Here is a 27192-nt window from a genome sequence, read left to right as displayed (position 1 = left end):
AAGAAAACAATATCACAATCAAGGAATTCCCAAACAAGCTAACAGTAAACGGCCCAACCATAGAATCCCAAAAACCACTCGCACACAATAGTATCCCTGGCTCAGAAACAGAGAAAATGGAAGACTGAAAAATTGATGGCTGGATGGCACTGATGAGATCCTAAAAAGGTGAGAAGTTTAAATAACAAATGCATGAATTATTGTATGGACATTGAGAATGGTTTGTAAGAACAGAAACGAATGCACAGGATAAATGGTGCTGGTACAAACTAATTATAGCTATGTTTATCTTTTTTTTGTTCCTTTGCTTACTCCCTCTTGTTCTATTTCTGCACCATGCATCATGTTACTTATCTGAAAGACAAAAATCTTTGTATGTATGAAGCATTCACATGTGCTATGAAAGAGGATTGCTGAACCAACTAATCTCTTCTTGGTCAGTTAAAATTAGCTATGTTAGAAAGTCATTCAGTGTTATAGAATCTGACAGATTATTAGAGTGGCTTGTTCTGTGAGATAAGCAGCTATATACATTAGACAAACCAACCAACCAACAAATCTCACCAAGAGGAAAATTAATTCCAGCCTATCCCTAAAATTCACAAAAATCCACCATTTATACTCTAATACAGAGTTTGTTTCTTATTGAACTGTACCTTGCAAATAAGTGAGCTCAGCTGTCCAACAGAGACTGTTACATAGGACCGCAGAGTCACAATGCCATGTTGAGAAGTGAGATCTGTAAAGAAGTGTCATGAGTCCTTGTGTCAAACTTTTAAAAAATATTTATTTCCTCATTCTTTCACAATTTGACTAATGATGATGATGATGATGATGATGGAAGGGACCTCGGAGGTCTTCTAGTCCAACCCCCTGCTCAGGCAGGAAACCCTATACCAGTGGTGGCGAACCTATGGCGCGCGTGCCAGAGGCGGCACTCAGAGCCCTCTCTGTTGGCACAAACGCAACCCGCCAGCAGCAGCAGGTCCATCAGGCCGCCACCGCCGCCTGGAGCAGGAGCCCCGCCCAGCACAAAAGAGATGAAGCAGCCAACTAGCAAGCTCGAGTAGAGGTGGTAGAGCAGAGGTCACCAACCATTGGAAGAAAAGGGAGGGGGAAGCACGGGACCACGAGCACGCATGCGCTGCAAATGGGGCAGGGTGAGTGTCTGCCTGATACTCACTAGCCCTGCCCCATTCTTGCGTGGTGCAGTGCCTTGTATCTGCACCCCACAGTGTGGCGGCGGCCGTTTTTGCATCTTGCAGCATGGTAGGCCATTTTTGCGCCCCTAGTTTTTGCATGCCAGAGGCGGCACTCAGAGGTGCCTCCCTGCCCGCCTCCCAGGGCACCACAATGCTGATGCAGCCCTGGCACTTTGCGATAAATAAGTGGGTTTTGGGTTGCGGTTTGGGCACTCGGTCTGTAAAAGGTTTGCCATCACTGCCCTATACCATTTCAGACACCGCTGTTCAAAATTAAAGGGCATAGATAGAACACCATAAAATATTCAGCTTATGACACAGAAATAGCAGAGAGAAGTAAAAGTATACAAGTAGTTTTCAATTTACTATTGGTTGCTTAGTGACTGTTCAAAGCTTTGACAGACCTCTCCCCCCCAAAGCTATGACCATGACCACATTTCAAAGTTCTGACATTCCCCCCCCTTTGTGGTCAGCCACCTGACACATGGCTGACCATTTTCAGTGATAAAAGGCAATTTTCTTTCAGGAAAACCTGGTTGCTTTCACCAATCCCATTATTTTAAAGATGTCTTTCTTCTAAGTAACTCTAAAATTTCCCACTTTGAAACAAGGAACTATAACTCCTGGCAAACTCGGTGTATAATGACTGAGTCAATTGTTGTGGAAAATGAGATGTTTGAATGTAATGAAGATACGCTAATCAAAGTTTTCTCTTTATCATAAATTGGCCTATTATGATTTACACATTCTATGCACCAGTGCATGTCATTCTTTATGATTAGATTAGTTTTTCACATGCCTGGTAGCTCTTTTGCTTGCAGGCAGCAGACGTAAATACTGCCCTTCTATGTAAACAGGATTCTACAGGAAGATTCTGAGCCAGCATGGTCTAGTTTGACTAAAATGTGACTGTGTGTGTGAGTACCAGCCAAAGCTGGATTTAATACAGGAGCATATTCAGATCAGCCTGAAGGTTATCCCAGTTAGGCAGTACTAAATCCCACCCCCTACTCCTCCCTTAAAGGGGATTGGATTTCCTTTGCTTATGTTTCTCTAGAAGTAGAGTAGTATACGTGTACTGTATGTTTCAGGAAGAGAATATGACATTCTTGAAATCTCAGTTTAAATACAGATTTACCATCTGATTCTGGAAAACCTAACGGGACCACATTTCTTAGTGCCAGAAGCAATTTTTTTTAACTTTTGCTAGTAACATTTTATCCTTGAAGATTTTATCTGGGGAAAAAAAATAAAGGACACTCTTATACTCTAGAATTATGGCCTGGCTCCTGGTTAGAACTTGCTTCCCCAAAATTGCCTTTGGAAAGAAATTTTCTTATCAAAGCAGAGCATGGAGCAGAGGTCCCTTGACTGCATACATGCCAGAAGCCACAGCTTTTCCTGGACCAAGGAATCACCAAGAACTATACCAGCTCTCAGTGGAGCAAGCAGATGTGTTCTGGGGAGCGCTAGCAAGAAGCCGGCTGATGTGGAGCAATCCTTTTCATTCTGTTAGTGACTGTAACTTTCAGCAGGGCAAGGTGTCCTGGTTCCTAGGAGGACAGCTCAACGTAGCAGGTAAGTAGAAATTCAACTGTTCTTTGTCTCTTTCTACCTGTGAAAGAAAAATATTGCAGCCCAGGATCTTTTGGTACAGGGTCTTTTAAAATCCTGTTTTAAATTTTACCAAAGTCAACATTCCGATCATTTCCCCTTCTTTTTGAATACCACGAGAATTAATGTACTTGATCCTTTTAAAACACACTTTGAATGTAGCTTTAAAAAGTAGCAAAATATCAGAAAGGATGGGAGAGAATAAGCGTTGCATAAATATGTAGTGTGGATCTAAAGCTCTTCCTATCTACAGTATGAAGCTCTCTGTTTTTCAGACTTCTGTAGCTACTTACTGGAAGGATTACAGTGATGTGAATTATCCCTGTTTTTCTATCTTTGGAAAAAGGTCACAAAACAAGGAACACAAAATACAGAAAAGCAGAATAAGCTGTAATATGTTGTTCATTCTTGCACTGGATTCAGGAAGACATTGATCTAGTTGACTTTGGAACAAATGTTCTCTGCAAAATGTCTTTCTGAAGTACCTTATTGTTTAGAAGCATCTTACTGGTTTTAAAAAAATCAGCTCAAGTTTTTATACTTTACAAAGTGTTTATGTCTGGGCAGATTTAAAATAACTAAAATATCGGCAATAGAATCAAATAGTTGATAATACAATGGGAAAAAAAGTGCAGATCACAGAATGCAAACTGTGAATGTGAAAAAGTATCATTTATTCAGCATGAGTTATAGCTCATGTCATTTCACTCATCTGTTGTATATGCTGTGTATGTTTTTTTTTTATCCAGCCTATCAGATAGATTTGGGCAGTGGTGGGATTCAGATATGTGAACAACCGGTTCTCTGTGTGGATGCTGCTTCCGGAAGTCCATTCTGAGCCTGGGCAACAAAAAATTAGCTACCGGTTCTGCTGAACTGGTGCAAACTGGCTGAATCCCACCACTGGATTTGGGGTAGTTTTAATCTCTTTTTTGATGATTGTACCCTGCTCATATTCATAGAAATGACATAGAAATATTAGTAAGTAAACCATGGACATTGAGAAGCCACATTTCAACTGAACTGAACAAAACATAGTGACGTTTACATGAGCTACTATGGCCTTTCTCCTATCAACATAGTAATTGGTGTTTCTGCACATATTCTTAAAATATAACATCTTAATATAATGTATGTGACATAATCCTAACACTAGAAAAACAAACCAGAACACACACCTGTGCTAAATATCACTCTTACATATAAAAACCTGCTAACCTACATTGTTGTTGTTAGTTGCAAAGTCATGTCCGACCCATCGCGACCCCCTGGACAATGTTTCTCCAGGCCTTCCTGTCCACTACCATCTTCTGGAGTCCATTTAAGCTCACACCTACTGCTTCAGTGACTCCATCCAGCCATCTCATTAAACGTCTTTTAATTTCTTGGCTGCAGTCCCCGTCTGTGGTGAAGTTGGAGCCCAGGAAAATAAAATCTGTCACTACCTCCATTTCTACCTCCACTACCTACATTAGTTTTCTTAAAATTGTAGAGCGGAAGAAACTGTTTAGCAACCTTGTCCAAATTAAATCACCCACAGGAGATAGCTGTATCAATATGAGACTTGCCATTGGTAATTATCCGGATCCTCTTTTCCCTTCTTTCTGAAGATTAAGAACATTTGCTGCTGTCTTCCAGCTGTCAAGTACTTGTTCTCCAGGAGTTCCGGCATCCACCTCCCAGCAGTGAGGCATCAGCAGTGGATTTGCTATATCCAATGCAATCAACTATGATTCTACCATTCCTTCTAGATCTACAATTTTTTTAAAAAAATCCTGTGTGTTTTATCTACCTCACTCCTATAATTTAATAGCTGGGTTCACATAACACACTAAACCACAGTGTGACCGAGCTTTGGGTCAGTGCCTGACTTTACACATTGCAATAGGTTATGGTTTCCTTAACTATAGTCTATTGAATAAACATAACATGTGATTGATATAAGTCAGGTGCTCCCAGATGATGGAAATTGTAGAGTGGAAAGAAAGGCTTATAGTTTTGTCGATAATGCAATGAATGGATAAATAAAGGTGCAATTAATGGAGGAAAAATAAGTACTGCAATAAAACGTACATTTATTGTAAAGATTAAAATAAATTTGACACAGGTGGCCATTTTGACTTGCTTCATTTAGATCAGGGGTCTTCAAACGTGGTCCTTTTATGACTTGTGGAATTCTGGGAGTTGAAGTCCACAAGTCATAAAAGGGCCAAGTTTGATGACCCCTGATTTAGATGGAAAGCCTGTAAGCAAGTGAGATAGGATACAGCACTGTGTGAATTAACAGTTAAGCTGGCTTTTTTCTCCCAGTCTGGCTCCAGTAGTGGAAATGAGTCTTCCTGAGAGGGAAAAAAACATCAAAACCCGTGTGAAGCATTGGGATGCAAAATCCAAGTAAACATGGTGAAGAATTTGATGTCCTTCACTCACATGACACCTTGTATGTAAAAAGTAGATTTATAGCAACACTTTCTAAAACTTGTGTTATAGAAACATTGTACTTTTTTCTGCAATGAATCCACCTTAAGGATTGGAAGCCCTGAAAATGTTCATGGCTTAGAAGTGGAAAGTATCTATGTAACAAATTATCTATTTAGAATGTTTCTTAATTCTACCAATAATTACTATGTTCTGAACGGGTTACATGAACAAGATTTAAAAACACAGTTAATCAAGAAGCTGTTATTTCAAGAAAAGGAAGAATCCGTGGTTTAAATTCTGAAATGTATTATGGGCTATGCAGTTAATCTACTAACATTTGTTTGAGATTGCAAATGATTAACTTTAGAATCTAGAACTCTTCAGTTGTGAAAATCAATAGTACATTTTATAATTGACATGAGCTACGTAGATGACCTTGAGCAGGGCAACGTGCACAATTTGACTTTAGGTTGTACAATTCATTTATCAATTGTTAATTTTGCACCTGAACCTTGTAAGCAAATAATGACAAGTCTGTTCATATATATATATATATATATTCACACACACATATTTATGTTGAATCAAGCATATATACGTATGTGTGTTTATGTTCATGTATATATGCATATAGGTAAAGGTAAAGGTTCCCCCGCGCATGCGCGCTAGTCGTTTTCCGACTCTAGGGGCCGGTGCTCATCTCCGTTTCAAAGCCGAAGAGCCAGCGCTTGTCCGAGGACGTCTCCGTGGTCATGTGGCCGGCATGACTAGACGCCAAAGGCGCACGGAATGCTGTTACCTTCCCACCGGAGTGGTCCCTATTTTTCTACTTGCGTTTTTACGTGCTTTCGAACTGCTAGGTTGGCAGAAGCTGGGACGAGTAACAGGCGCTCACTCTGCTACGCGGCGCTCGGGATTCGACCCGCCAAACTGCCGACCTTCTGATCGACAAGCTCAGCGTCCTAACCCACTGAGCCACCGCGTCCCTTTGATATATGCATATACACAATATGTATATAGGTATAGATATATAGATATAGCGAGAGAGGGTGTTAATTCTTGATTCTTAGCATAGTACAATTGATTGAGGAAACATGGCTTAGTCATCAACATTAATTTTATGATGGGCACAGTAACAGCAGCTGCAGATGGCTGAATGTGTAATAATGAGAGGTGTATTTTCTTTCAGTTAACTGTCTGGATCGACATGTCCACAAAAATCCAAATAAAGTAGCGTTAATCTGGGAGAAAGATGAGCCTGGGCAAGAAGACCAAATTACATACAGGTCCTGACTTATCATTTTCTCTATCCATCTATTTTAGTCTTCTAAGAGGTGTGAATCTTCTTAATGGTTAACGCTTGCTTTTTTGATCTCAGTGTAAGGACATCAAGTCCTAGGTTTCTAGAGAATGGAAAAGATTTGAACTGAAATGTCAATATTACTTTATTAAAAGTCAGACCAGTGATTCATAGAACCCAGTACAGTAGAGACAGACCATGCTTGTTTTCTGAAATAGAGACCTTTCTGTTTGTCCTAATCTGAATAGGAGATATACAGTACTGTAATGAAGACCAAAGTTTGTAATTGGTCATAAAAACAGTTCTCCACTGTTATTGTTCTCTGTTACCTAGATTTGGAGATGCCTAATGGAATAATAAAACAGGGTATATCAAAACTACTTATTTTCTTTGGGCAGAGAATTGCTAGAATTAACATGTCGACTTGGGAACACCTTAAAGAGACAGGGAGTGAAGAAAGGTGATAGAGTCACTATCTACATGCCTTCTTGTCCAATGGCTGTGGTGGCTATGTTGGCTTGTGCCAGGATTGGAGCAATACACACAGTAGTATTTGCTGGATTCAGTTCTGTTGCATTAGCTGACAGGATCCAAGATGGTAAGAATGCTGCATTTCTTTCTCTGTTTTATTTTACTTTTCTTTTTAGTGACCAGTATGATGTCCAAAAGTATGAATATGCATGACTTGGTTTTAACCACAAACAATATTCTTAACATATCGAGATCCTCATTCCTCCAGGGGTGGCAGAAAGAGAAGTATATATCTTAGCTTAAAAAGACTTCTGACCTTGGTAAAGCAGTAGAAATTGAAGACCCAAGAATTTTTATTTTGTAATTTGACTTTTAAACATGGGAAGATGGTCTTTTAAAGCTAATGGTCTTTCTTTCTCCATCTCTTGCTCTCAAATTTTCAGACTCCAACAGATTATTCCCCTCCTCCATATATGCTTTTGAATGGTGGCCAAGGCTACAACATAAAGATACTTACAATGACATTAATGTAATAGTGTGTGTTTGTTGTATGTGTATATAGGGATGGTAAATAGCAATAATTAGATCTGGGTGAAGGACTGGATTGGGACCATGGAATGGGAAGAGGAGAGTTCAGATTACTTCCCACTCCAATTGCTGCTATTATTTGTTTTGGAAATAACGCTTAAGGAGACAAGCTAGAAGAGTTTCCCAAATAATCCTGAGATTATTTCTAACCTATAACAAATAATGCACTTGTTAAAATATACTCTGTAGTGTATCAGGGAAGAATTTACTACATGAATTCTCCCTTAGAATACAAAGCAGGACAAAGTATGAAAAACATACATTTTTCATACTAACTTTTTTTGCACGGGGCGGGGGTGTATTGCCTTTTTTCAGCTCAGTCTGAAACAGTGATCACAGTCAATCAAGGTTTAAGAGGAGGCAAGATTGTTGAACTAAAGCAGACAGTAGACCAGGCTGTGAAGTCTTGTCCAACAGTGAAGCGAGTTTTTGTTTCAAAAAGAACAGATGAGAACGTTCTCATGTCTGATTTAGACATACCACTAGAGCAGGTGAGTAATACTCTTCTTACTCTTTTTTACTGACTGAAGAAGAGACCCAAACCACAACACAAATTTGGGTCTCCCCTGTTTCCATGGTTTCTGAATTCATGGAGGATGAGTACTATAGTCCTTGTTTTCTCTTCCTTCAGATCATGCTTGGTCTTAAGATCCTAGTTTCTATTAACCTAGAGTTTCCTCTTAGATGGAAAATGAACTAGAGAGTTGTGTGTTAACATTGTAATATCAGTTAACAAATCAGCTTGCAATGATATGCCAGGACTGAGAAGGCACTAAGTAAGATGCCTCTGAGACTCATTTCCTTCTCCTTTCGTCTCCTTTCTTTTCCCTTACCTCTTCTCCTCCATGAATTTTAACTCTTTTTCTACATTCCCTCTGTACTAGGTACTGGTTCAGTCATCCTTTTTTGCTTCTTAATCTTAAAGAAAGTTTCGGTGCCTTTAGAGCAAATGCCCAAGAACTTTATTTCTTTAAGCCGGTGCCTCTCAAACTTTTCTTTCATCACCCAAAACTGCTTATGAGAAACTCCTAAATGTTGCTGCTATGACTGGATAGTATCTTCATGTGTTGTTATCCAAAGAAAAAAAACACTTTTATTCAATTTGGGAGTAATTTATCCCTGTTTGGAAAGCACTGCTCTTGCACAGGGAAGAGGAAAGCAGAATAGATCTGAACTTGGTTTCCTTCCATGATTTGAGTCCCTCATGATGAAATAATGGTTATTGTATTGTCCTGGAAGCTAGGTGCATGTTACTATGAAGGAAAACAACCTTCATTAGAGACACAAGGAAAGAAGGAAGAAGGGTTAGTATAAGCAATGCTAGGTATATCAAAAATAGCCCATAAGGGGGTCAAAATTCTTTGCACACTCTTGAAAAATAGAAGTTTGTTTCATAAAAGTGAGCATATGGAGACTGTATTCCATGCTAAATTTCATTATTAGTTTGGTCATTGGTACAGAGGAAACTAGAGAAGATCACAGAAGCTTTGAGGAGAGATTTCTGAAAGATTATCTGCTTCCTGTGACAGGAAATGATGAAAGAGGATGTAACCTGTCAACCTGCTACCTTGGAGAGCGAAGATTTACTGTTCCTCCTTTACACTTCAGGAAGTACTGGAAAACCCAAAGGCCTGATCCATTCCCAGGCAGGCTACTTGCTATATGCTGCCCTCACACATAAGGTACAACATGGTGGTATCTTGCAATTCCACAAGTACGATTACATTCTGTGGCATTTTATCTGTTGGCTAACCTGTTGACTGTAATTTGTCATGGATAGATTGGGTGGTCGCACAAAGCACTGAAAGTAAGCCAATCCTGTGCAGATAGCAAACCAGGCAGTAAGCATCCAGCAGGCTATTATAAAGTGTTTTTTTCACATGACCACTTTTTATTGTAAAATGTTTTTATTCTCCATGAAATTAATTAGAAAGCAAATTCCTTATGAACATTAGGAGATTACTATTCTCATACTTAACATGTTTATTCGGAAGCTCCATTATATGAAGCAGAATTTATTTCCAAGGAGTATATACAAAATCACAATGAAATGTCTATACTCTGTTCATGAATATCCAAATCAAGCTCTGTGGGGCTTATTCCCAAATGATAGCCTTTGTAGCTAGAAGTCTTTGTCTGGCAGATTGGTCCTGTATTAATGTGGAATGTAGCACCATTGTACTTTGGAGAAGATACACTGGCATAAGACAAATTTTCTTTCACCACGGGATGAAGTTTGATATCTCTACCTTTCCAGCACGTAAGGGTTCATATGTTTATTTGCAAGAAAAAAAATTGCTGTGAATTTAATTAAATAGAGTTAATTGTGTTACCACAAATAACACAGTTTGAAACTTGTATTTTTGTAAAAGCAAAGGACAAAAAGCCTGGGATATTGGTCACAATACTTTAATGTGTGGTTCAGCCCTTAGTTCAAGTGCCATTGGGAACCACAAGACAACTCTGAAACAAATTCTTATTCTTCTCTCTCAGCTGGAAACAGCACTCACCGTGGGGCCTTCCTACTGAAAAAAAAATCCCAAAACCAACCCAGAGAATATCAAGTTTCCATTGCAAACAGAATGATCTTCCACCCACAATCCCTCTCTGGAATCCTCATCTGTTACAATGGATTTGGAAAGAAAGGGGAGCAAAGAGAGGGGTGGGAGTGGAGCAGCATTGTTTTCAATAATAGCTGCAGTAATAACAGCCAAGAAACTAAAGATAGTGCATTACAGAATGTTCTGCTGTGCAAGAAGTCAGGAAGTGAAATAATACAGTGTCAGGCCGCCGAAAAACAGTTCTTGGGTCAGTTTTGCAAGGTAGATGTTGACAAAGTTACCTAATCCATTTTTTCCCCAAAGCTATATTAACATTCCAGCAACTACATTCTGGAAAGAGGAGGCTGAACGAGAGGTTTCACAGAACTAGTTGCTACAACAGTACTCACAGAGCCTGTAATTGTTAATTAGAGGAGAGTCACATACTGATACTAGGAAAAAGACAACAGAGGGTTCCAATTTGCAAATGTTGATTTATATATTAAGATAGAAATCTAGAAATGTGTGTTTCATCATAGTTGGGAAGCCTGTGATACAGTGAACATTTTATTTTTATTTTTTATTTTTATTACATTTATATCCCGCCCTTCTCCGAAGACTCAGGGCGGCTTACAAGCTTAGCAGTAGCCTTCATTCTATGTATATGCCTGCTTGTTAGGGCTTTCACACACACCCCAAGCGGCATTATTACAAAGTCAGCTTATTGCCCCCAACAATCTGGGTCCTCATTTTACCTACCTCGGAAGGATGGAAGGCTGAGTCAACCTTGAGCCTGGTGGGATGCGAACCTGCACTAATTGCAGGCAGCTGGTGTTACTTAAGGAGGCATTAGCCCACTGCTCCACCAAGGCTATTTCATTTGCTGTCTTCTTCTTGTTGTTGTTAGCTGCGAAGTCATGTCCGACCCATCACGACCCCATGGACAATGTTTCTCCAGGCCTTCCTGTCCTCTACCATCTTCTGGAGTCCATTTAAGCTCACGCCTACTGCTTCAGAGACTCCATCCAGCCACCTCATTCTCTGTCGTCCCCTTCTTCTCTTGCCCTCAATCTTTCCCAGCATTAGGCTCTTCTCCAGTGAGTCCTTCCTTCTCGTTAGGTGGCCAAAGTATTTGAGTTTCAGCTTCAGGATTTGGCCTTCTAAAGAGCAGTCAGGGTTTATCTCCTCTAGGACTGACCGGTTTGATCGCCTTGCAGTCCAAGGGACTCGCAGGAGTCTTCTCCAGCACCAGAGTTCAAAGGCCTCAATTCTTTGGCGCTCAGCCTTTTTTATGGTCCAGCTTTCACTGCCATACATTGCAACTGGGAAGACTATGTTGTTAGTTGCGAAGTCGTGTCCGACCCATCGCGACCCTATGGACAATGTTCCTCCAGGCCTTCCTGTCCTCTACCATCTTCTGGAGTCCAGTTAAGCTCACGCCTACTGATTCAGTGACTCCATCCAGCCACCTCATTCTCTGTCGTCCCCTTCTTCTATTGCCCTCAATCTTTCCCAGCATTAGGCTCTTCTCCAGTGAGTCCTTCCTCCTCATTAGGTGGCCAAAGTATTTGAGTTTTAGCTTCAGGATTTGGCCTTCTAAAGAGCAGTCGGGGTTGATCTCCTCTAGGACTGACCGGTTTGATCGCCTTGCAGTCCAAGGGACTCGCAGGAGTCTTCTCCAGCACCAGAGTTCAAAGGCCTCAATTCTTTTGCGCTCAGCCTTTCTTATGGTCCAACTTTCACTGCCATACATTGCAACTGGGAAGACCATAGCCTTGACTATACGCACTTTTGTTGACAGGGTGATGTCTCTGCTTTTTAGTGTGCTGTCTAGATTTGCCATGGCTTTCCTCCCTAGGAGCAAGCGTCTTTTAATTTCTTGACTACAGTCCCCATCTGCAGTGATCTTGGAGCCCAGGAAAATAAAATCTGTCACTACCTCCATTTCTTCCCCATCTATTTGCCAGGAATTAAGAGGGCCGGATGCCATGATTTTAGTTTTCTTAATGTTTAGTTTCAACCCAACTTTTGCACTCTCCTTCTTCACTCGCAACAAGAGACTCTTCAGTTCCTCTTCACTTTCTGCCATTAGAGTGGTGTCATCTGCATATCTTAGGTTGTTGATATTTCTTCCAGCAATCTTAATTCCAACTTTTGATTCATCTAGCCCTGCCTTTCTCATGATGTGCTCTGCATATAAGTTAAATAGGCAAGGCGACAGTATACAGCCTTGCCGGACTCCTTTCCCAATTTTGAACCAATCAGTGGATCCGTGTCCAGTTCTCACTGTTGCTTCTTGGCCCGCATATAGGTTTCTCAAGAGACAAATAAGATGTTCTGGTACTCCCATCTCTTTAAGAACTTGCCACAGTTTGTTATGATCCACACAATCAAAGGCTTTAGCATAGTCAATGAAGCAGAAGTAGATGTTTTTCTGGAACTCTCTAGCTTTTTCCATGATCCAGCGTATGTTGGCAATTTGATCTCTAGTTCCTCTGCCTCTTCGAAATCCTGCCTGTACTTCTGGTAGTTCTCGATCCACATACTGCTGGAGTCTAGCTTGTAGGATTTTAAGCATGACTTTACTAGCATGAGAAATGAGTGCAATGGTGCGATAGTTTGAACATTCTTTGGCACTGCCTTTCTTTGGAATTGGAATGTAAACTGATCTTTTCCAATCCTGTGGCCACTGTTGAGTTTTCCAAATTTGCTGGCAAATTGAGTGTAGCACTTTTACTGCATCGTCTTTTAAGATTTTGAATAGCTCAGCTGGAATACTGTCACCTCCACTAGCTTTGTTGTTGCTCAGCTTTTCTAAGGCCCACTTCACTTCACATTCTAGGATGTCTGGCTCGAGGTCAGTGACCACCTCATTGTGATTATCAGGGACGTTAAGCTCATTCTTGTATAGTTCTTCTGTGTAATTTTGCCATCTCTTCTTAATCTCTTCTGCCTCTGTTAGGTCCCTGCCATTTTGGTCCTTTATCATGCCCATTTTTGCATTGAACGTTCCCTTCATCTCTCCAATTTTCTTGAAAAGATCTCTGGTCCTCCCTATTCTATTGTTTTCTTCAATTTCTTTGCACTGTTCATTTAAGAAGTCATTCTTATCTCTTCTAGCTATTCTCTGGAATTCTGCATTCCATTGGGCGTATCTTTCTTTTTCTCCCTTGCCTTTTGCTTCCCTCCTTTCCTCAGCTATTTGCACAGCTTCCTCAGACAGCCATTTTGCTTTCTTGCATTTCTTTTTCTTTGGGATGGTTTTGGTTGCTACCTCTTGTACAATGTTGCGAACCTCTGTCCATAGTTCGTCAGGCACCCTGTCTATCAGATCTAATTCCTTAAATCTATTTGTCACCTCTACTGTATATTCAACAGGGATATGATTTAATTCATACCTGACTGGCCTAGTGCTTTTCCCTACTTTCTTCAGTTTAAGCTTAAACTTTGCAACAAGAAGCTCATGGTCTGAGCCACAGTCAGCTCCTGGTCTTGTTTTTACCGACTGTATAGAGCTTCTCCATCTTTGGCTGCAGAGTACATAGTCAATCTGATTTCTGTGTTGACCGTCTGGTGATGTCCATGTGTAGAGCCGTCTCTTGGGTTGTTGGAAAAGGGTGTTTGCTATGACCATCGTATTCTCTTGACAAAATTCTATCAGCCTGTGCCCTGCTTCATTTTGTACTCCAAGGCCAAACTTGCCTGTTATTCCAGTTATCTTTTGGCTTCCTACTTTAGCATTCCAATCCCCCATGATGATAAGGACATCATTTTTGGGTGTTAGTTCTATAAGGTGCTGTAGGGCTTCATAGAACCGGTCAATTTCATCCTCTTCAGCACCGGTGGTTGGGGCATAGACTTGGACTACTGTGATATTGAATGGTTTGCCTTGGATTCGAACTGAGATCATTCTGTCATTTTGAGGATTGTATCCCAGTATTGCTTTTCCTACTCTTTTATTGACTATGAAGGTTACTCCATTTCTTCTGAGGGATTCTTGCCCGCAGTAGTATACCTGATGGTCATCTGAATTAAATTCACCCATTCCTGTCCATTTTAGTTCGCTGATACCTAAGATGTCGATGTTCAGTCTTGTCATCTCTTGTTTGACCACGTCCAGCTTGCCTTGATTCATGGATCTTACATTCCAGGTTCCTATGGAGAAAGAATCTTTACAGCATCGGACTTTCCTTTCACCACCAGACACATCCACAGCTGAGCGTCCTTTCGGCTTTGGCCCAGTCGCTTCATTCTTTCTGGCGCTACTAGTACTAGCCCTCTGCTCTTCCCCAGTAGCATATTGGACGCCTTCCGACCTGAGGGGCTCATCTTCCAGCGTCATATCGTTTTGCCTTTTGGTACTGTCCATAGGGTTTTCATGGCAAAGATACTGGAGTGGGTTGCCATTTCCTTCTCCAGTGGATCACATTTTGTCAGAACTCTCTGCTATGACCTGTCCGTCTTGGGTGGCCCTGCACGGCATAGCTCATAGCTTCATTGAATTACGCAAGCCCCTTCGCCACGACAAGGCAGTAATCCATGAAGGGGGGGGAAGACTATAGCCTTGACTATATGCACTTTTGTTGACAGGGTGATGTCTCTGCTTTTTAGTGTGCTGTCTAGGTATGCCATGGCTTTCCTCCCCTGGAGCAAGTGTCTTTTAATTTCTTGGCTACAGTCCCCATCTGCGGTGATCTTGGAGCCCAGGAAAATAAAATCTGTCACTACCTCCATTTCTTCCTCATCTATTTGCCAGGAATTGAGAGGGCCGGATGCCATGATCTTGGTTTTCTTAATGTTAAGTTTCAACCCAACTTTTGCACTCTCCTTCTTCACCCGCAACAAAAGGCTCTTTAGTTCTTCTTCACTTTCTGCCATTAGAGTGGTATCATCTGCATATCTTAGGTTGTTGATATTTCTTCCGGCAATCTTAATTCCAACTTTTGATTCATCTAGCCCTGCCTTTCTCATGATGTGCTCTGCATATAAGTTAAATAGGCAGGGTGACAGTATACAGCCTTGCTGGACTCCTTTCCCAATTTTGAACCAATCAGTGGTTCTGTTCCAGTTCTCACTGTTGCTTCTTGACCCACATATAGATTTCTCAAGAGACAAATAAGATGGTCTGGTACTCCCATCTCTTTAAGAACTTGCCACAGTTTGTTGTGATCCACACAATCAAAGGCTTTAGCATAGTCAATGAAGCAGAAGTAGATGTTTTTCTGGAACTCCCTAGCTTTCTCCATGATCCAGCGCATGTTGGCAACTTGATCTCTAGTTCCTCTGCCACTTCGAAATCCTGCCTGTACTTCTGGTAGTTCTCGATCCACATACTGCTGGAGTCTAGCTTGTAGGATTTTAAGCATAACTTTACTAGCATGTGAAATGATTGCAATGGTGCGATAGTTTGAACATTCTTTGACAGTGCCATTTGCTGTCTAGGTGTTGCTAATTGTTGATGGAAAACTTCAAGTTCCCTTCTGTCACTTTTAGTGATTTCTTAATCTTTAATCTTTAAGGCAAATTTGGATTGGAAAGTTTTGGGGGACTGCAAAAAAAAAAAAAAAGAACCAGTTCAGCAGAAGAATCAGTGATGTGATTTTTGAAGAATGTCTGTGAAATGATTAATTGTAGTTAGAGGCAATGCAGGGAATGGAAGAGTTTGATTTAACTCTCTTTGATTTAACTCTCTTATGCATGTCCAGATGGCCATGTGACATTTATTATCATTGAGATTAAAAATTACCTTGAAAACAACACCTGACTCCAAAGATTATATATGCCCTTCTCCTTCACATTTGTTTTTTTTAATTGCTACTTCTTTCATTCATTATAAGGCATGTTCATGCTTTTTTTATCTCCCTCTTTACATCATAAAGGTAAAGGTAAAGGTTCCCCTGCACATGTGTGCTAGTCGTTTCTGACTCTAGGGGCCGGTGCTCATCTCCGTTTCAAAGCCGAAGAGCCAGCGCTTGTCCAAGGATGTCTCCGTGGTCATGTGGCCGGCATGACTAGATGCCAAAGGCGCACAGAACGCTGTTACCTTCCCACCGTGGTGGTCCCTATTTTTCTACTTGCATTTTTACGTGCTTTCGAACTGCTAGGTTGGCAGAAGCTGGGATGAGTAACAGGCGCTCATTCTGTTACGCGGCACTTGGGATTCGACCCGCCAAACTGCCGACCTTCTGATCTACAGGCTCAGCATCCTAACCCACTGAGCCACCGCGTCCTATTCTTTACATCATATTAAAGTACAATATGATATTTAAGGATATTCTATCTATACATTTAATTTTTCATGAAAGTTCAAGAAACATTGAATATATTGGCAGTATCAGGTCAAGTTACCAAAGGTTAGGAAAAGTCCACTCGCACCTTGTTCAGGTGAATCCTGAAGATGGTGTGATGGAAGCTGGTATTCATGGCAAGTCATTTGATAGGAAGAGCAAAGGAAGGCAAGCCTCAATTCCTTTCTTTTTTTTATTGAAAAGTTTTATAAAAATTACAAAAACTCCCCAAAACCAACCCACCCCAAACTCACCCCCTCCCCCACTTCCCAGAGCTGAGTACAGGGTTACAAATATAATAATCATAATCTAACTAACATTAACCAACTATATAAATAACCAAGTTCACAATGCGCTTTAACTCCCCTTTAACATAAATACAAGCAAAATAAAAGTATACATAATAATAATAATAAAAAACATAAATTAAAATCCAAATTATTAAACAATACAATATCCAAATTATTAAACCATACTAATACTAAAAATAGTAATAATACCATATACTTAAAACTAATAAAAATTCCACTATAATAAACTATTAATAATAATAACAATCTAAAATTTACTCATAGGCTAATCAGTTCCTTTTTTAAATAGGTGGCTGCATCATGAAAATATTGCTAATAATAAGAGAATCTCACATTAATTCTCAAACATAAGTGATAGTTTCTTCACTGCTCTTTTTTGTCAATGAACATACGATTGCTCACCAACCAGAGTCACTGGTTTGAGCTGGGAGGTTATGCAAAAATAAATAAAATTAAATAGGTATCTGACCATAGATAGTACCATAATTATTGAAGGAACTGGGGGCTATACATTAAAACTCCACACCTGGAGGCCGCCTGATTGGAGAAAATTATATAAGCATATTGGGACAGAAGAAAGTTGCCTCTATCTCATGTTGCCTCTTTTTCTTTAGTATGTGTTTGACTACCACGATGGAGATATTTTTAGCTGTGTTGCAGATATTGGTTGGATCACAGGTCACAGTTATGTGGTATATGGACCTTTATGTAATGGAGGAACTACAGTCCTTTTTGAGAGTACTCCAGTATATCCTAATCCAGGTAAAAAACAAAATAAAATATTTAAGAGATTAGGGAATGGGGTGTTGGTGCAAGACAAAAAAAGGCACAACATTATAGCGTTTAGGTATATTCAGTAGACCAAATTGTGGCTCATATATCTTTTATTTTACTTTATTTTTATGCAGCCCATTTTCAAAGGCTTCAAGATAACATCAATAATTGAATTTGTTACCTCATTACATACTTTTGCTTTTCTTCTCTTGTGGTCATTATCATTCCTTTTCCTATATTCCATTAATTGGCTTCCTCTACATATGTTAAGGTTGTTCTCCAAAATAATATATTCGCTGGAGGTGGTATACTAATTAGTTAGGATTAATAGAAGATAAAACTTTTTCCCTTCTTTTCCATTGCCTCCTCATATCTGTTAGCTTACACAAACATGCAGGTTAAGAGTGATGGGAGCTATGGGATTTTTTAATATATGGGATATTAAATGGGAGCATAACAGAAACTGTGTTTTATGGGTAGACCCATTTTGAATAATAGCTTTCTACACAGTGATAATGGTGTGGCAATGCCTGCAGCTAAACACATAATTACTATGCTTTCTAAAGGCATAGTGTCCTGAAATCACTGGTGGATTCATTCATTGCATTAGGCCTTCATTAACACCACAATAACATTCATTCATTCATTCATTCATTCATTCATTCATTCATTCATTCATTCATTCATTCATTCTCTCACCTTTAGGCCTTCTTTAACACAATATCATTTATTTATTTATTTATTTTATTTCACCTTTATTATTTATTAACTGAAGCAGTGAATATATCCCACACACCTTCCTCCTCCTATTTTCCCTACAAGAACAACTCTGTGAGGCAAGTTGGGCTGAGAGAGAGTGACTGGCCCAAGGTCTCCCAACTGGCTTTCATGGCTTAGGCAGCACTTGAACTCATAGTCTGCTGCTTTCTAGCCTGGTGCCTTAACCACTAGGTCAGTATTGGCAATGAAAACGATATTCCTTCTTTAAAGACTTTATATGCATTTCCTTTACAAGTTCATACATATAGTACATTTTTATCTTTTTTGTATGGAACTTTTTAATACATTTAATTATATATGAAATTTAGAAACTGCCCATCTCTCTCACAGAGTCATTCTGGGTGGTATACAAGTAAAATATAAAACATAAAAGTTTTATATAAATATTATATAAGGATTACATATAAATGTATATGTATACAGCATGTACATTTAATAACTATTACATGTACTTCATGCAGAATTAAAATATGGGATGTGACCTACTTCAGCTTTGCATTTTGACTTTATATATTTGAAAAGCACACATTTGTAAATGTGAACCAGGTAAAGAGTTTGTTTGTCATTTCAGGGCGTTATTGGGAAACTGTAGAGAGGTTAAAGATAAATCAGTTTTATGGAGCCCCAACAGCAATTCGCCTTCTTCTTAAATACGGAGATAACTGGGTAAAGAAATATGACAGGTCTTCCCTCAAAATTCTTGGATCAGGTGAGTTGTAAGCCAACCAATATCATTTTCATCCTAGCAAAGAATGTGTATATCAGACATGTCAAACACAAGGCCCGGGGACCAGATCCGGCCCGCAAAGTGGTTTCATGCAGCCCACGAAGCCATCCTGGAAACAGTGAGGGAACGGCCCCCACTGCCTTGGCCCTGGCCCAGAGACCCTCCTCCTGCCAGAGACCCTCAGATTTGTCCCACTCCTGCCCAGGCCCCCATAGGCACCCTTGATGCGAAAGATGTAGAGCTGGCCACGCCCACCCAGTAGGCCATATGCACTCTAGCCACGCCCACCCAGTAGGCCACACCCACTCAGGCCACACCCACCTGGCCCCCTGAGGGCAACTGCAATGCTGATGCGGCCCTCAATGAAATTGAATTTGACACCCCTGGTGTATATAGTTCTTGTGCTCTCTGAGCTTGGTTGTTTGCTTGCAGATGTTTCATTTCCCCACTCTTCTGCATGCACACAACAAAAATCAGAGAATCTTAAGGACTACACAGTTCAACCCTGAGTTATTCTCTTTTATTGGAATTTGTATGATAGTTAGGTTAGCAGGTCAGGTATTAAATTTGTCATATTTGTAGGATTCACATATTTTGCTATTCCAGTATTTTTTAATCATCATTTGTTAAAATGCCATTGAGAATGGTATGCACATAACACTAAGCTATAATGGATGGATTCACATATTATGCTAAGCTAAAGCCAAAATATGTTATGGTTTAACAAAATGCACCCAAACCATTGTTTTTTTTTTACAAGTTATTTTGTTTTTCCTCTTCTTGCAGTGGGAGAACCTATCAATTCAGAAGCCTGGGAGTGGTACTTCAATGTGGTTGGAGATAGAAAGTGTCCTGTAGTTGATACATGGTGGCAAACTGGTAGGAAGAATATAAATTCACTATTTTTGGAGAAGTAATTGTCACTTGGTTAAGCATTTATTTGCAAAGATTAGTATGCATCATGTCTTATATGCCAAGCAAGACAGAAATGAAGGATTTAAATATGCTGACCCAAAACTTGATTTGAAAAAAACAAAAACAAATTAAAGATACTTGATGGTAACAGCTGGACTGCATTCATTAAGATTACAGTGTATGGGAATAGAGTCCTATACATAGGAATATTTGCAAAACTGTTCTAGGGACACAACCAGGTGTCTTTTATTTTTCTACGAACTATAAGATCAGAAGCATAACTTGTATGATGAACAAATACAAGGAATTTTCATTTACAAAGTGGTGATCATTAAAGATGAGAAAGATTTTCTTATTCGCATTCCCTCATTACTTTTCCTTCATTTCAGAAACAGGAGGCATCTGTATTGCTCCTCGACCTTCCAACCCTGAAGACGAGATTGTTCCAGCTATGGCCATGAGGCCATTCTTTGGCATCAGACCTTCTCTTCTAGATGATAAAGTATATTTTTTAATCATATCAAGTATATCGGAGAATGGATCGTCCATTTTTCAATGCACACAAGTTCTTAAAAAAGAAATAAGTATCAAAGCAACAATTGTATACTATGTGTTTTCCCTTTACTTTCCTGAATTGGTTCTTTCTTGAAATATTTATTTATTTATTATATTTTTATACCGCCCTTCTCCCGAAGGACTCAGGGCGGTGTACAGGGCAATAAATATAAAAACAAAATACAAAAGTTAAAAAACGATTAAATATTGTGCCCAAGTTTAAAACAGTAATTAATTAAAACATATTAAAACCCCAACCCTAACCCATCAGACCAGGTCAGATTGCTCAAATAAATAAGTTTTTAGATCGCGCCGGAAGGAGCGATGGTCGGGGGCCATCCGGAGCTCAACCGGCAAGCGGTTCCACAGGTCTGGCGCGCCCACAGAGAACGCCCTCCCCCTGGGGGCCACCAATCGACATTCTTTGATCGGAAATAGCATGATTACCTACCTCACGCCTTTAAATCTCTTCCCAAAAGTCTTGTTTAATAAAAGGGTTTAGATTATGTCTCCTGGCAGTATTGCATTTTATCATTAAATCAATGTATAATTGAAATCATCCTATATATTTCCCCCATTTCCATTCCATTCTCTTTCCAGTTATACTCAGTGTCTATTTGAGATTGCAAGTGTCCTGGATTGGTATCTAGTATACCTGTGCTTTGTAAAGCATTATGTAGAGGGGTGGTGTTTTTTGAATATTACGTTATGTATTAGTTAACCAGTATAATATGTTCAAACAAGGCTTTGCATAAAGATTTCCTGGTAAGGTCAGCATAATGTGAGAGCTGAAGTCTTTGTTTTATTTTTAGTTCTGGGTAAATTTTTCTGGATTCATATATTTTATTATTTATTAAATTTATATGCCACTCATCGCACTGTTGAAACAACTCTGGGTGGTATATTCCTATACAATAAACTATACTTTTAAAATAATGATTTGTTGAAGAAGTCCTAGGAACCTGGTTTACATATATCACTAAGTCATAATGCTTGATCTATAAACCACTTGAAACTCAAACTCAATCTTGATCCAATCCAATTAGACAATGAAAAACAACAACAGTTTTAAAATAGTAGGGAAACTGAACTGGGTAAATATATAGGCTACATAAATGAAATGTCTTTCTATAGGATATTGATTAAAAGGCACAAATATAAAGATGAAGATTATAATGTTAACTAACATTACAAAGGTTAGATTATTTAGTAAAGAAAAGCCAGCTTTTCAGCATTCATATAAGAGTTCTGAACAACAATAGCACAAAGGCAATGGAACATAAAAAAATGTGAAGGATTTATTGCTAGTTTATACAGAACATCTAGCAGAAGAAATTTTAAACAAAGATAGGAAATGCATGATTTTGTAAAATGAGTTAACTGACAATGATGTACGTGCCTTCAGCTGCATTCTTTTTTAAGCCTCAGTAATAATAGGAATAAATATGCAGACCACTTCCGAAGTTAAGTAAGTTTATACTATTTTTTTCTCTCTCTCCAGGGAAATGTCTTAACACAGAATGATGTCTCTGGGGCCCTCTGTATTTCTCAGGCTTGGCCAGGCATGGCAAGATCTATTTACAACGATCACCAGCGTTTTCTGGAAACCTACCTAATGCCTTACCCAGGTATAGATCTGTGGAGATGGAAAGGGACAATAAGAGTAATATACAGTTCTCAACAGTGTTTAGAAATTATAATTCCCTCTTCTGAATCCTTGTGTACAATGGCACGTAGAACCAGAAAAAGACTTCTTAAGTTACTATCAGAGCCAAACTCACAATGCCATCCATATAGTTCAACAGAAAACAAAAATGTGGGTCAGGGCTGAACTATGGAATCCTCGGTGCCATCTGAACATTGCTGTTTGTTTGCAGGTGTTTCATGATCCAACTCGTGCACCGATGTTACCTAGTTGAGTAATGAAATATCTGTAAGCAAATAACCAAATTCAGAGAGCACCAAGGACTCCTTACTCATATATTTACAATTTATGACAATTATATGCATATTTCCTATAAATGTAAGTAGTAGGAGCAAAGATTATGATTTGGATTCAGCTCTTAGAAGGCCACAAAGACTTTAACAAATTAACAAATGCAAACTGGGCCTCTGCACTTATTGTTTGCATTGTAAAGGTGAATGCTTTCCTTCTAATTCAAATAATCTGGTGATATAGTAAGGAAAATGACCTTGACTAAGATATGCAGAAACCATTATCTAGAAAAAAATGGGCTGAAGCATTTTTTTAAAGTCCAGAACCCTGAAATAACAAGAATTCGAGGTTAGGGAGGGAAAATACAACCCTACCTTTCAATATGTTTTTTTTTAAATTGGAGGACAGAAATATTGGGTTGTATACCTTGAAGTGGTACAGTAGAGGAAAAGGTTTATCAGCTTAGCTGTTTGTGAAAAATGGCTGGGAGACGTCCCAGGCCTTTGATGGAACACATACAACAGATACAGTTCTGTGCAAATGTTTAGGCATCCCAATCAGATTGTGTGTTTCAGTGAATGTAGAGATTAAGAGATTCATTGAAACAAGTAAGCTATTTGGGGTGCCTAAAGTTTTGTATTCAGCTGATTCGGAGTGGTTCGAAGTGTGGCGGCATGGGCAGTTCTTGGGGCCCCAAGAATGGTCCATGCAACACCACTGCTCCATGAGCTGCATTGTCTGCCAGTTTGCTTCCAGGTGCAATTCAAGGTGTTGGTGATCATCTTTAAAGCCCTTTGTGGCAGGGGTTCAGGCTACCTGAGGGACATCTCATCCCACTGCGATTGGTCCGTCCTGCCCGTGCCAGCAGAGGAGGCATGGTGTGGGTCCTCTCGGCCTGATTATTCTAGATAGTGGGTTTCAGGAGAGGGACCTCCTTTGCCATTGCACCTGCCCTCTGGAAGATATTGTCCCCCCCAATGTGAGATTGGCCCTAACCGTCCTATCTTTCATAAGGGCCTAAAGAACTGGCTCTGCCAGTTGGCTTGGGCCCCCAACGGGGGAACGACACAGTGGAGATGGTGGATTAACAAAAGGTCTCATCCCCACCCTACCCCCATCCTCCCTACTTGTAATTGGATTTTAATGATTGATTTTGACTTATTTATATTTTAATATATATAAATAGATTTTTATGATTGCAAACCCTGTGGTTAAGATGGGCAGTCAATAAATTTTATAAGCAAACCGCATTGCTTATTTTAAAAGAAGATGTGCTATGAAGAAGAAATAATCTTTTCCTATGTTCATCCTGTGTGGGAACATTTTGGACTTTTGAAAGGAAAATAACTGCCTTATATTTTTTGCCCTATTTTTCATCCTAGGATATTTCTTCACTGGAGATGGGGCCTACCGGACAAGTCAAGGATATTACCAATTGACAGGCCGCCTGGATGATGTCATCAACATCAGTGGGCACAGGCTAGGCACTGCTGAAATAGAAGATGTTGTGGTAAGAGACAAGGAGAAACTAGCAGTTATTACAACATCTTAGTAGTCACCTAAGAACATACCAGGATATAATGATATGGGCAGCTGCTGCTGTTTGAGCTGGCCCTCTAGCTGAATTGCTTGCGGCTTTCTAGACTTCTGCATCTTTTATAGCTCCTTCCACACCGACATGGGATTCGTGGGAAACAACAAAATATGAAAAACAAATTTGATTGCCAGAAAAATATAAACAGATGCCTTCCTCATTTTCCTTTTGGAAACCAAAACTGAAGATCATAGCTGCATGTGTGTGGTTTCTACTCTCAGCATTGTAATTTTCATAATTAATATTGTTATCCAAAATACACAGGGCTTTAAAAATGATAAGAATAATGAATGATACAGAAAACAATGTATTTAAGGGGATACCGGAATTTAAAAATGTAGTGAAATTTTCTCAGTGAATCTTCAGTAGCCTACTACAATGAAAAGTAGAGGTGTACATATCTGTATACGTACATAAAATTCCTGAGTTACTTATTCAAAAAAGCCACCACAAAAGTTAATCAAGTAATACACACCAATGCTTTCTCCAATCCTCCTGACATTAATTTGCCAATAACATTACATTGTGTGATACATTGTGCACTGGAGATATTTACTGCTTTAAAGCATCTCCTGCAGACTACTCTTTCTGACTCATATTGCCTTTGAAGTGGACGCTTACTCTATCTTGTTCTACAGCTCAAAGTCCCATTAGAGGTATTTCTTCATGCAAGGGAGGTATTCTATCACATAATCACTTAACCTGCACTGGGAAGAAGGCCTGTTACCTCAGAGCCTTGCCTTGCTATTCTATTCCTTTTGTTTTGACCACACCAGGCTTAGTGAACCACATGTTTCCACCAGCCTGTCAGGATCCTTGCAGTAAATTATAGACCTGTTTATGTTCCAGAATAAACATGAGGCAGTGGCAGAGTCAGCTGTGATTGGATATCCTCATAAAATCAAAGGCGAAGGTGGGTGAGTCAATTTGGCTGCTAATGACCGCTATTCCTGTAATAGGCTCTGCCTTCACTAGCATATGGAATGAATATCCCACAGAATTTGTTCACATGATGCATATTTATTGCACGCTTGCGATAGGCTCTATTCAGAGCCTTCATGTGTTAATTTAATGACTGAAGTGAAGATCAATTTCTCAAGTCTTGGCTGAGAGGAGATACAGAATTCAACTGCAGTAAAATTTATAGTAAGAAAGGGAAGAAGAATGCAAAAGCATGAAGTTGCATACCCTGAGTCTTACCTCACAGGCCAATAACAATAAATCCTACAATAGACTTATTCTAGAATTTGTTTGAGTGGGGCATTGTTTCAAGAGTTAATCAGCAACTCAAAAGTAAAATTAATAAAAGCTCTTACTTCCTACTCAATCTGAGCCAATAGATAGGGGGATTCAGCTTCTTACAAGCTAAAAGGACTATTTTGGTATGAAAGTCTAGTTTTGATGATGGTTTATTTTGCTCTTCTCTTTTTTTTAAACAGGTGCCTATGCATTCATTGTGCTGAAAAAAGGTTTTAAACTGTCCCAAGAAAACCTGACCTCTGAACTTGGGAGCCTTGTTTCAAAAGAGATAGCAAAATATGCAGCACCAGACCATATTCAGGTAACACCAGGCAAACTTTTTTTTCCCTAACACACATCTTCATTCTGCCTAACAAATATTTGTAGTCTGACAGAAGGTAGAATGCCAATCCATTCTTTAGTTGCTTTGGTTGTGGTTTATGTACTGTGTGAACCTAGTCAGAGTTTATGGCTTAATGTGTAGTGTTTTTCCAACCAATTATGGCTCATTCAACGACCTATGATTAGGCAAACTATGGTTTAGAATGTAACTACAAGGAAATCCCTTGTGGGAATAATTCTTTCTATCAATCTATAGAACTTCCCTTTTTTATAAGCTTTAACTAAAATTTTCTCCAGATCTTAACTTTTACGTCATCTCAAGCCCCTGAGTTTCCCCAATTCCTTGTGTTTAGTTTGCTCGTTCCACAAAGCTTCCCACTGAAGATTACTATGTCAGAGGAGATCCTTACACAAATCCATGTTTGGTCTTCCTTTTATTGGAAAGTTTACTGAGCAAGTCATCAATGTAATTGAGATACCGATTTTACCTTTTTTGGCAACCAATTATGAAGTGCTAAAAGACACCAAAGAAAGAGCAGCATAGCCTCAAAACAGCTTTATCTTTGTTACCATTGTATGCCGGTTAAGTTGGTAAGGAAGGGAATTGAACAGAGCCTCCTACATTTGCACATGCAATGAAAAAGACATGCTCAACTATCTACTTCCAAGGGAAAGAAAATAGGTACAGAAGTGAGATTTCGTAAGATTTAAGTATATCTTTTCTCAAATTAATATTTATGGGATGAATTTCCTGATGGTGCTGTAATCTTTCATTTTTTTTTGGTTCAGGTAGCTCGACACCTGCCCAAGACTCGTTCGGGAAAAATTATGCGGAGGGTTCTGAAGAAGATTGTAGAAAACAAAGCAGATGAACTTGGAGATCTGACAACTCTGGATGATCATGACACAGTGAAAGAGATAATTGAGGGACACAAGAAACTTCTGCAGAAAGACCAGGTCCAGTAGCCCAAATATCTTGGCTCTCAAGAAGCAACAATGAGAAGAGTACTGTGCCAACAGCAGTCTTTGTACTCCTAAAATCCCTTGCAGAACCAAAAGGGAAGCTTATTCATTACTGACAAAAACTTATCTTAACAAATGGGAAGAATATAACTCTTAAATAATAGCTGAAGAATATGCTGTTTAATATTCTACACCACATTCACTACTTATCCAAACCACTCCTGGATGATTCACCATTTGCTCCAAGGTTTATTTATCAGAAAATTAAGACTCAACTAAAGTCTGCTGGGAGGAAAACCTCAAACTTTAAGGAAAAATTTCTATGTTTAAATACATTTATAGAGGATCTTTACATAATATCAAACTTTAGAGAATAAAAGAATGATTTGGATTTCATTAGAAGATTTTGGGGAGTTTTTCAAAAGAAAAAGGAGGACCTCCTAGCGGGAATGTGTATCCATCTGTCTTGAAAAGCCACCTTTGGTCATTTTGGTAAGAGCTGTCTGCAGGAATGAACGGAGGGATGCTTTCCATACTTATAGCAACCTTGATTATTTTGCATTTTTTAACAGTTCTGAAGGCTGTAATTCTGCCCCTCCTTGTAAGCTAAACATGTAGTTGAAAAACATTGCC

General features: G+C 39.4%; 1 protein-coding gene and 1 long non-coding RNA gene across 3 annotated transcripts; one reads left to right on the top strand and one right to left on the bottom strand.

Moving 5' to 3' along the window:
- The first annotated feature begins 2316 nt into the window (after positions 1-2316).
- Positions 2317-27192, top strand: LOC308659581 (acetyl-coenzyme A synthetase 2-like, mitochondrial). Of its 2 annotated transcripts, XM_081313330.1 has the most exons (14): positions 2318-2780; positions 6427-6523; positions 6936-7135; positions 7912-8087; positions 9126-9278; positions 17349-17496; positions 18860-18997; positions 19802-19894; positions 20320-20432; positions 21987-22113; positions 23804-23931; positions 24865-24928; positions 25455-25576; positions 26386-27192. In XM_081313330.1, the coding sequence occupies exons 1-14, from the start codon at positions 2480-2482 to the stop codon at positions 26560-26562; spliced, it is 2037 nt and encodes a 678-aa protein (XP_081169456.1). In that variant the 5' UTR covers positions 2318-2479; the 3' UTR covers positions 26563-27192. The 2 variants fall into 2 exon arrangements, with proteins under 2 accessions (XP_081169457.1, XP_081169456.1); XM_081313331.1 differs by lacking the exons at positions 25455-25576; positions 26386-27192 and having other exon boundaries at positions 2317-2780; positions 24792-24929.
- Positions 20798-24243, bottom strand: LOC308659584. The gene is made up of 4 exons (XR_014024564.1): positions 23993-24243; positions 23854-23911; positions 22267-22396; positions 20798-22121 (listed from the first exon to the last, which is right to left on the bottom strand). It is a non-coding gene; the product is annotated as an uncharacterized lncRNA (long non-coding RNA).

Source organism: Vipera berus (assembly GCF_964194415.1).
Source record: "Vipera berus genome assembly, chromosome: 1".
Taxonomy (NCBI): Eukaryota; Metazoa; Chordata; class Lepidosauria; order Squamata; family Viperidae; genus Vipera; species Vipera berus.
This window is presented reverse-complemented; position numbering and strand designations above follow the sequence as displayed.

Bases quoted from the DNA above. Each gene is read 5' to 3' on its own strand.
- LOC308659581 (XM_081313330.1), top strand. From the start codon at position 2,480: ATGGCCTGGCTCCTGGTTAGAACTTGCTTCCCCAAAATTGCCTTTGGA. The intron at 6,524-6,935 runs GTCCTGACTTAT...TTCTTTGGGCAG, and splicing joins GAAGACCAAATTACATACAG to AGAATTGCTAGAATTAACAT. The intron at 17,497-18,859 runs GTAAAAAACAAA...TTGTCATTTCAG, and splicing joins TCCAGTATATCCTAATCCAG to GGCGTTATTGGGAAACTGTA.